This window comes from Equus caballus, chromosome 2, assembly GCF_041296265.1.
Source record: "Equus caballus isolate H_3958 breed thoroughbred chromosome 2, TB-T2T, whole genome shotgun sequence".
Lineage (NCBI taxonomy): Eukaryota > Metazoa > Chordata > Mammalia > Perissodactyla > Equidae > Equus > Equus caballus.
Genome location: NC_091685.1, coordinates 114,606,071 through 114,617,368, shown reverse-complemented (window position 1 = coordinate 114,617,368; position 11,298 = coordinate 114,606,071). Strand labels below are relative to the sequence as shown.

At 40.8% G+C, this 11,298-nt stretch overlaps 1 protein-coding gene across 4 annotated transcripts in view; it reads right to left on the bottom strand.

Annotated features, from left to right (window-relative positions):
- Positions 1-9,349: 9,349 nt before the first annotated feature.
- The window catches only part of SEC24D (SEC24 homolog D, COPII coat complex component), a 101,741-nt gene continuing 99,792 nt past the window's right edge, over positions 9,350-11,298 (bottom strand). For all 4 annotated transcript variants that reach the window (XM_070259702.1, XM_023636640.2, XM_001503251.6 and 1 more), the window contains one exon: positions 9,350-10,555. In XM_070259702.1, the coding sequence (XP_070115803.1) occupies positions 10,415-10,555 (141 nt within the window). In that variant the 3' untranslated portion in view covers positions 9,350-10,414. The remainder of the gene's footprint in view (positions 10,556-11,298) is intronic.

Sequence of the window (11,298 nt, the reverse complement as noted above, 5' to 3'; positions counted from 1 at the left end):
TGACCTGAGATCTGGTTCTACTTTTGGTTTGTGATGCATTTTAGTGGCCATTCTGTGCTTCTCATTGGCTCATATTACACCTAAAGTGAGGTTATATTTTACCCACTAAAGACTCAGTTTGCAGATAAGGACTCAGTTATAGAAATAGGCTTGAGATCCTTAAAAGCCTGATGAATTTAAGTTGCACAACCTGTTAGTACTTTCTAGTACAGAGAGCATTTGACTAATGCCTTTCTTGATGTAGATATGATGTGTCAGTTAGAATTTTTACTGAAATGGTGGTGTATTTTCAACTTCAACAATTATAAATTATCTAGAGAGAAAACTGTTTGTCAAAGTTGACCTGAGAATGAGGAGGGTATAGAGATGTTCCAGTTGCCCAGTGTGGGTCCTTAGAAATACCAGCTAGGCAGTGCGTCTGTCCTATAAACAGGACTCTCTAGTATGGTCCACACCTTGGGCCTAGCCAAGGGAAAGCAACGGTCCTGTTGCTTACCTGGCCTAGTCGACTACCTGTGAGATCTGTACCATAACGTCACCTTACACAGAGCTAGGAGTGGCTTCTTTGTAGCTTGAAAGTTAAAGGGAGCCACAGCCCACCATATTTCGAGCAAATAAGAAAAGAATAGGTGGTGGGAAAAAATACAAGGCCTAGAATGATCCCTTTGACAGTGTAATGTGGCATTCTTATGACAGAGGATGGAATTGACTCACTAGTTTTGCTACCTCACTTTCAGTAAAGGTTGGGGGATCACTTTCACAATGGAATCTGTGTTCACTGAGGAAAGGTTTCCAGTGAAAACTCATTACTCTGACCTCCTCTGACTTTTGATCATCTTTATATTTTCATGTCTTAACATTTTCACAAAATTATCTAAGAAATCACCAAAAATAATTTTTAGTTGCTTCACTTAACGATTCTTTATTGGGGATAGGAGCTAATTTGAAGTAACCCTAAATTTTTTCAGTTTAAAAGTTCTAAGATCAGCATACCTAGTATTATGCATGATGACAGTTGTAGGTATTCTAAGCCAAATGGTGGTGTGTATTTTCAGCGGCAGCACTTCTCCCTGTTACCTGTCTCCTTTCAGAGGGTGTTGATAGGAGGCCCCAAGTACTCCAGTTCTTTTGGACTTTTCTTCACTGTGTAGAAAAGAAAAGGGAGGAGGTCGATGATGGCAGCTGGAACAGATTTTGTGGTGGGGAATATCACACCAAACACTCCTGAACCAGGTGAGACCAAGGAATTGTGGCGATGTCAGTCAAAATGTGGAATGGCCACCATGAGACAGCACAGGGTGAGAGGTGTCAAAGCGAGGGGACTCTGGCATGGCAGCCGGGTCACATATCCAAAGTTGGGATGGACCAGTCCTGCATCAGCAGTAGACTGTTCTGGTAGAAGAGCCACTTGTGAGTCCTTAGCTCATAAATGTGGAAACTGAAACCACATCTCTCTCCTACTCTAAAGCCAAGGAAGTATTATGCCGTAGTTTCATTTTAAGTTGATGAAGTTGTAATGTAAGATGCCGGGGAGTTAATGTGCTGTCAAGAGCCGAGATCTTTGTGTCATGGCTGTTACTAGGAATGATTCCTTTTCATGTCTCGTAAAATACTTTCTACTCATCTTAATTGCTAAATTACAACTTTCGGATAAGTTACAGCAGCTTATTTTAAAACCCATACTGTTTTCATCCTGAATTTAAGAACATAAGATTTGGTCTTTGAAGTGTAGTTCCAGATTTTTCTGATTAATAATCTTTATTAACTTGACAAAATAATGGCCCAGTTGGTACTCATTCTAAATAGTAGTCTTTGATCTGAAAATGTCTCATATTTTTGTAAGCTATTAAAGACATAAGCCTTTGCTTTTAAGAAAGGCTTTTCTTCGAACAATCCTGTAATCTTCGGGTCCATGTAGGACTTTGAGCATTATCCTATCTGTGATGTGTGGCGATAGGGACTAAACTTTAGCTTGGGTCTCAAGTATGTGTAGTCAGTTTTGAAGCTATAAATCTAGGACTTCCCAGAAGGTTAGTACATTTATCCAGCAAACTGAGCCCACTGAAGATTCCATTTCTGGAAAAGCCACATTGCGTCCGCTCTCAAGGCCTCCATCATTTACTCAGATATAAACATGCTAGCTAAAATGCACAGAGAAAACTGCCTCATTTCATCTAGATAATTCTTTTCCAATGAACCCTTTTTCTAGTATTGGACAAAATATTAAAATAATCAGTTTGAGTATGGGTTATACTTCTTGCTTCTGTAACTGGAGGTGCTAATAAACAGTAAAATCAGATAAGGTAGGTTAAGCATACAGAAACTAAGCATATAATATGAATCAGTGAAGCAAGGCATGAGTTTTTCATATCGTGGAATAATTGTCTTTTTTAGACATACTTTGAATTATATTAAGCATAGAAATATTTACTTTCACTCGTTTACTTTCTCACATTTATCTTGTCTGTGCTGTTTTCCTACTTTGATGGGTTGTCTCAGCTCCTCTCTAAGAAAGGCAGAGCAGCACAGAGCACCTTAATAGCCAGTGACTTGATCTTAGGGCCATAGAGACCCAGAGAGAGAGCTGGGGACAGGAGAGCACATGCTCTGGGTAAGGTGGACATCATTACTCAGCTCCAGCTAATTGTCACCACAGAGGGAAGACGGTAATCTGAGATGTTCGTGTGAAATCTCCCTAGATGTTGGCAGTTAAAATAGTTTGTCTCCTTTGCTCACTACATTTTCCTACATGAGCTAAAATTTCTTAAAATTAATTTGGCTAAGTACTCCATGCATATTTTAAATCCTGGCCTCTAAATACTACGTAACCAAATTTACTAAAAAAAGAGGAAAAAAAGTTACCCAATTGGGACAGGAAACCATCACCTTGAAAACATGTAGTCAGTATACTTTGGAAGACACAAATGAGATTGCTGATGTGGACTAAGGCAGTGCTGTGGCCTCAAGCCGTCCACGTGTCCAATGGGAGGAAAGGCCTAGGCCTGTGTTGTCACGAAACACACCTTTTATAGAATCCCACGTCTGTTCAAGTTTTTAGTTTACAATTACAGTGTTAATATTAACTAGTGTTAATATCGTGAACGAATAACTGTATCATTCTGCCTTTTTTGTGTTTTCTTTGTCTTTTTAAAGCAGAGGGCAGAAAGTCAAACACGATTTTGTTCAGAGATAATCCAGTTTAGTAGTTTATGCTGCTTATATTACCAAGGTAATTGCTTAAATGTCTTATGGAATTTGCCGTCATTTTACAGGTTTATGCTTTTCAAGACAAATTCTGGGTAGGTACATACTTGAATATTTAGTAAAGGAGAGGTTTTTGATGTAATAATATTGCCTGTAATTCAGATAAGCTACACCTGAGGATGGATTATTTGGCCTTGTCCAAAAAGCTAGAGTTACATGCATGGTAAGTAGGAGCTCCAGATTATAACTTACTTTACTCTTATATCTTATTGAGATGAAAATTTTAAAGCATATAAGCATGATTAACAATACTGTATTTATGAAAATAATTCCAAAGCAAAATTTAAGAAAATACAAGCACAAATGTAAGATTGTGAGCCAGCTAACTTCGTCAATTTTAAATCCCACTGCCTCCTTGAGGTGCTCCTGACAGGGTCTTGCATAGGACGGCGTCAGAATCCCTTTGGGAACATGCCCAGTTCTGACTGCTTTCACTCACCCTCGAGTGAAAGATGCCGTCCCATCTGATAGCTGCCTTTGTCTACTCATTAAGTCCTGAGCTTGTCACCCTGCTGTTCATGCTCTGAGGAATTAGTCTTTGTCGTTCACCTTGCAGAAGCAGCTTCTAATGTGTGGCACAGAGTAGTGCTCAATAAAGAGCCCCTACTCCTTTGCTTGCTTCAGAATTGGAAGTAATTCCCAGACGACTTTTAATATCCCTCTCTTTTCACTTCTTCTTTTCCCTTCTGCTGAAGATTCCTTGCTGCAGAAGAGGACTGTGTTTTTCTACTAAGGAATAAGAGAACGTTATGTTTGAGGCTGAGGAAATGAAGTGATTTCCACTCACCTCTTAGCAGCGGAGTCATAGAATCAGTCTCCTCTGGTTTGACTTTAAAGGCATCTGACTCTTTGCTCTGGATATAAATTTTTGCTTTCTGCCAAATACAACCTATTTTGAGTAAGGAAAATGATTTAACTTCATCTGTATCACCTTGTTACTAATAGCTTAAGTCAAAAGTTGGACTACATTCCTCCAGTGAGTGACAGTGGAGCGAAGGGAGAAGAGATTGCCTGAGAGCAGGGAGAGGACAGCTTGGTTGAGGATGGGCCTGGGGTGGCGCCCAGGCATCGGGAAACTGCTGCAGCTCAGTGCATGGCCTCAGGGAGAGAGGCCCTCTAGGAAGTAGCTGAGGGGTGCACCTGGGAGAGTGGCCATCCTCATTCATTTCTGCCAAGCACAGTGAGGTGGCAGGAAGGGCCTGGACGTCAGGAGACCATGGGGGCTTTGACACAGTCATCAGTGTGCACCAAAGACAGCGAAGCTTCCCTGCCAGTCCTCTGGACTAGAGGCTCAGATGCAATTAGGTGGATTTTTAAAACATGACTTGTTTTGCAAACTAGACTTTACTGTTGCAAATTCCTATCTATATGCTAACTCTGGTTTCTCCTAAGTCATAAATGTAAGAGCCTGTTTGCAAAATAAGCATTTTAGGTCCCTAAAACTTTGATTGGGTAACATGAATCTAAACCCCATGAGATATCCTCAAACTATTTTTCAAATATGAATAATATGTTTTTAAAGAAACAGTTTTTCATGGACCCAATTGAAAATTGAAAAATACTGATTTGAGAAACTAGTCTTATTCTATAAAAAGTCTTAATGGAAAATTCTTACTGCAAAAGAGTTTTGTATTTATAACTGGTAACAATTTTTAAACATGTTATCAAAATAAAAAGCACACCCTAAAAATCCTTGCACAGCTCACGTACTCTTGAGATATCTGCTGTCCCCATTGTTGTCATGGGAGTTTCCTCAACTAGACACTAGTCGTTTTGCTTCCCCAAAGTGACTTTGTTCTTTATGTGATGTAAAACTGGATTTTCAGGCATTAAGTTTGGATGACAGTGGCTCTGGAAACCGTATCTGTGAGGACAAACTTTGGGGATTGCAAGAGTTTGGCCTGGACGAGGGACATGTTAGGGATATGGGATAGCCTTTGAACTCTCTGACCACTGCCATCAAGTGAAGGAAGAATTCACCTGTGGCCTCAAAAGACAGAGCTTGCACAAAAAGGAGAAATTTCAGGAAGACAGCCTGCCAAAGAAAATTTTCCAACGAACAGAACTGTTCATAAATGGCTGCTTGGGAAGGAGGGAGCTGCTCTCACTGTTTCTCAAACAGAGGCCAGGAACCATCCATTAGAGATGACGACAACGGGATTTCTATCGCCTCTTTCAACTAAGATTTTTTTTCTTTTTATCCAGATTAGTCAGTATTACATCTTGTGTTTTCAGCAATTAAAATATACATTGTCAGTTCTCCCCAAAGCAATGCCTTCTCTGGAAGATTACTAATTAACCTTTCTGGAAGGTTTCAGACACTGTAGTGTATAATGCCTCCTAGGGGAGCTGAAGTTCAGTTTCAGATTATCTTTCCATGTCAAAAACATGAGCTAAATTTTGATCTTTATTCTTCATTGATTTATTAATAGACAAGTTTCCATCTGACTGTTGAACATTAAAACAAAATTAACATACCATTCCTAACTATTCTCAGTCTACTGTCATTGGTTAGAGTTTAGGAGTGAAGTTAGTGCCATTTAGTAACTTCCTCAAAGATGTGCCTTCTTCTATTTCTATTTTTTTTATTGAGTTAATGATAGGTTACAATCTTGCGAAATTTCAGTTGTACGTTAATGTTTGTCATTCATGTTGTAGGTGCACCACTTCACCCTTTGTGCCCACCCCCCACCCCACCTTTCCCCTGGTGTCCACTAATCTGTTCTCCTAGTCCACATTTTTAAATTCCTCATATGAGAGGAGTCATACACAGATTATCCTTCTCTAGCTGGCTTATTTCACTTAACATAATTCCCTCAAGGTCCATCCATGTTATCGCAAATGGAATGATTTTGTTCTGTTTTGCAGCTGAGTAGTATTCCATTGTATATATGTACCACAAAAGATGTGCCTTCTTGAGTGAGTGAACGCGCCTTTTTTCATAATGGCTCCTCAACATTCAAAATACAAATTCTTACCTTTGGTTTATATATTACTGAAGGTTTGGGTTTTAACACTCAAAGCAGCTTAGGCTACAGTTTTCTCATATTGGTGAATTTATTTTAATCTCTGAAACCATCTTTTAATTAGACATTTCTATAGCATTTAAAGATAGCTTGATTTGGGGGATATCAGTTAAGATACTCATGGCATAGTAGCAAATAAAATTAGGAGTCAGATTAGCCCTCGTTTTCATGATCCTTAGCAAGTTTAATTAAAAAATCTGATAAAATAATAACGGCAATGAACATTTAAATAATAGCACTGTGCCAGGGCCTACTCTAAGCCCTTTACAGTTATTAACTTAATCCTTGAAATACCAAGTAGGAAACCGAGGCACAGAAAGGTTTCTAACTTGCCCTGTATCACACAGCTAGTGGTGGAGCTAGTATAGAAACCCATACCGTTATGTTGTTGGTGCCAGAGCCCACACACTTAGTCATTGTGCTCTCCTGCCTCTCACGGTGTGGGGGGAGGGGGGGAGGGGAAGTACTATGCAGTCACACCTCCCATTGAAAGCTAATCTCTCCATTTGCACTCTGTAGTATATTCCCTTCTGTCTTCCAAGAGTCTTGCTTTTTTAAGTATCTTTTCCCTCTTTCTTCAATCTTCAACATTCTTTGGAGTAGAAGAATGAAACAGTATTGCCACTATTTTTATTTCTAACATAATACCGGCCTTCCACAACAATTTTGATGTTAAATCTTTGCCTGTCTGAAAACAAGGAACTCCTCCCTTCCACCTGGGACCCTCTCTCATCCCCTTGAGTTGCCTCCGTTCTGCCTCCCGTTCCTCAGCCAGTTCCAGTCTAGCACTCAAGCTCCTTGATGCCAGTAACACGGCTCTCACCAGTCACCCCTGACCTGTTTATTAATTCCAGCATACATTTTAGTCTTTATTTTCACTTGTCTTTGGGAAGCCTGTAACTTGGCTGCCCGCCCTCTCCATGAACTCTTTTGACCTTGGCTTTGTGACATCCTCCAGCCAGGCTTTCCTTCTTACCTCTCTGGCCCTTCCTCCCCAGTCTCCTCAGGTTTCTATTTGACTGTCTGTCTCAGGGATTTGCTGTGCTCTCACTACCCAGTTGCTCTAGGTTTTTTCATCCATGTGTGTGGCTTCTTTTTTTTCATATGTAGATGGTTTGCAAATTTCCAGTCCAGAGGTCTCTCCTGAGCCTCAGATTCACATTGTTAGGTGCCATAGTTTACCTCACTTGCATAGCTTGCAAGCTACCTCACAAGTAAAAATGTAACTACCACCCTTTACACAGAGAGAGAGACACACACACAATCCACTTCATCTCCTGTGTTTTCTTTCTTAGGGAATGGTTTCACCGTATACCCAGCTGCCCAAAGCAGAAATCATTTTCAGACACTTTCGTCTCCTTCAGTAACTCCAGTTCCTCCCTATCTCCCCTGTCAGGTGCCATTATTTTAGTTCAGGCCACCACGTCCTCTAATGGACTACTCCTGTAACCTCCAGACGGTCTCTCTGCTTCAAGTTCTGCCCCATACAACCCACAGTGATCTTCCTAAAGGGCGACCTGGTCACTCTCAGTGAAGTCACTTTGAGTGTCTTCACTTTGCATTTAGGACGGGGTCCAGACTCCCCTTGGCTGGGACTCACCCTACCCATCCCTCCAGCTTCATCCTTTGCCACTTTGTCTCTCCCTAGTAAGTTCCAGCCAACTGTAACTGAAAGTTCGAGTTCTTTAAGTTTATTGAAAGGGAAATATATGCTCTCTCCCACCCTAGGCCTTTGTGCTTTTTTTTTCCTTCTCCTGGAATATTTACCAATACTCCCATTTATCTGGCTAATGTCTACTAATTTTTTTCAGCTCCCAGCTTCAGTATAACCACTTCTGGGACATCTTTACTGACTACCCTGCCCCCTGGCCAGGCAAGGTCAGATATCCCTGCTATGTATACAATGCTACATATATTAGCATAGCAGGGATATATATAAAAATACTATATGATACATAAAATCATATATATATAAATTATATATATATATACATGTCATGGCATTTCTGAGACTTTACTGTAATCGTAGAGGTGGCAGATTGTTAATGCTCTCTATTGTCTGTCTCCCCAGTAGAGGGCATAGTGCCTGGCACACAGAAGGTGAGCAGTACATATTTGTTAAGTGAGAACATACTACCTCCTAGAATGGCACATTCTTTAAGCACCTCATTACTTAGAAGGTTCTTCTTTCAACTGAGCAGCACCTTATCACTCCTATTTATTGGTTCTGGTTCTATATCCAGGGAACACACAGAGCAACCTTTAGACTATCTTCAGGTGAATTAAGGAATGTGCTCTGGGCTTCTGTTTCACACAGTGTGATGCTGAGAACTGAACACTCCTCTAGGTGTGGTCTGCCCTCAGGGTAGAGTAGGCCCATTGCTGTACTCATTTGACAGGCTATCCTTGTAATAAAGTAGCTTGAGATCATGTGTGCTTTCATTCCACTACTGAGTCATACTGACAAACTCTCTAAGTTCTTTTTGAAAAACCCGTTGCTGGGGGCCTGCCTGTTGGTATAGAGGTTAAGTTCACCTGCTCCGCTTCTGCAGCCCAGGGTTCATGGGTTCAGGTTCCGGGCGCAGACCTACATACTGCTCATCAAGCGACAATCTTCCTCAAGCAAAAAGAGGAAGATTGGCAGCAGATGTTAGCTCAGTGCCAATCTTCCTCACCAAAAACAAAAACAAAAACAAAAGCTGTTGTTTCCAGGAAGTATCTGCATGTGCATTTGGTTTTTGGATACAAGTTCAGGATCCTACATTTCTTGCTAAACTCATCCAAGTCGATCTGACACATTATTGCCAATTGGCTAATTTGTGGGGAGATTATAATCCTGTCAGTAAATTTGTTATTTTACTCAATTTCATGGCATCTACAAATTTGTAAATAAACCTTACTAGCTGTGCAATCATAGACAAAGTATATAACCGCTTCAGGCCTGCTTCTTCATCTGTGGATGGGGCTGAGAATAAGATTAGGGTTGCTGTGAGGAAGAAATGTGGAAATGTTCACAAAACACATGGTGCGATTCTTGGGGACATTACATGGACTCAGTGTACTTTAGCACTTATTATTTATTCATACCTTTCATATCAAAGTTAAACAGGGCAGATAACGACAGATGCCAGAGTCACACCACTCAAACCACCCTCCTAGGTGTGTATATTCATCAATAATGGTCTCATGTAGTTTTTATTTTGCCCACAAGGACATATTAGAGAATTTTTAAAATGCCTTTCTCAAATACACTGTCTCCGATATTTCCTAGGTTATTTATTTACCTAATACTCCTCAACTCTCAAAAGAATTCAGTTGTCCTGATTTGTTCTTAGTGATCCATACAAACAACTGTTTTCCAGGACACTGAGTACTACCCTATTTCTTTTTAAAATCTCAAAATAGCTAAACAATGAATTCTACCTGCTGAGTAAGAGCACATGAAGTGATTTATTGATACTGGTTAAGATCCATTATATACAGGTAGAAACTTTCAAAATTGTACAGAGAACCATTAAGAATATTGATAAAGACAGTTTTATAGACAAAACAACAACTGGACAATAGTGTTAACATACACAACCATATAATTATGCAAAAAACATAGAACACAAATTGTCCTACCAAATAGATTCCAAGCTTATTAAAAGTCCACTATGCAAACCTTAAGTTGAAAAATGTGTTCAATGGGGTTACATGGTTTAAAAAAATTAAGTATAATGTAAAAATTAAGCTTTTTCCCTCACTGCAAATGGGAGAGGAACCAGGACAACTTTTTACCCCAAATCTATACATTTCGAAAAATAATTTATATGTCTAGCACAAAGAAAGAAAATTGAGAATGTTTACAGTTCTGTAAACTCTGCCTTTCATGAAATGCCAACTGCATCAGTTTTAACAGTTAAAAATTGTGCAATCAGAAATAGACTGTTCCCTTTACGGTACAACAGTACCTTCACTGGCTTTATACCTGAGCACCAAAGCTGAGTTCTAAAGGCCGTCTCGGAGAGCTATTCTGAAAATGAGCAGGAAATCAAAGCTAGCCTGTTACCACCTGGAGAATGAGGCACCAAGGAGGAGAGCATCTCCTTAGAAATGCAACAGCAGCAAGAGAGAAGGTGCAGTTAATTGAGCAGCTGGCAGATCTCCTTGTGGACACAGCAAAGGAAATCCACATAAGAGGATCCTCCGTAAAGTCCTTTGTCTTCTACCAGGAACTGTCGGAAAACCATTTCTGGCTGTTCACGCTGCTTTACTATCGTGAGCTAGGGAAAAAAGAACAAGGTAGCGGGTTATAAACATTCTCTGACGGTGACTCAATTTTGTATGCTTCAGTTTCACCAAAATTACAGAATGTCCACTGAATGTGAGGCCTTGGAGGATGACGGGAAAGTGCCTATTACCCAGAGTGGAGGGAGGCACTGACCCCAAACCTACAAAAACCAAGATGTATAATGATAAATGGCAACAATGAAACGTAGGCAGAGGGCTATGGGAAAGGCATCCCAAGGGTGGTGACTAGCACTGAGCCTTAGAGGACAGGGTAGGAGTTCCTTAAGAATGGGGGTGAGGGTAGAGAACATTCCATACCTGGGAACCACGCGCCATGTGCCAAAGACAGTCACGGTTGGCATGTAAATTAGCACAGGCTTCTAAAAGTCAGTGGGAGGTTAGGGACAAATGACAGTAATAATGAGTTTGGGCTTTTGTAGGAAACGTGACCCAGTGAAGGTGCCCCAGAAGAATTGGGAGCAGCAGACAGAATGTACTGGTGAAGGAGGAAACCAGGTAGGAAGCAGTTGGAAGCGGGTCGGTGGGCGATGATCAGAGGCCAGGTTAGCGTAGTGTGGGTGGAAGAGGGGGTGGTTTGAGAGGCAGCGCAGAGGTGGACGGCCAAGGGAACTCTGTTCCTTGCACATCGAGCTGCTCTAGGGCTGTGCTGTTGATGCTACAGCCCCCAGCCCCAGGTGGCTACTGAACACTTGAGTCGAGGCTAGTCCGAATTGGG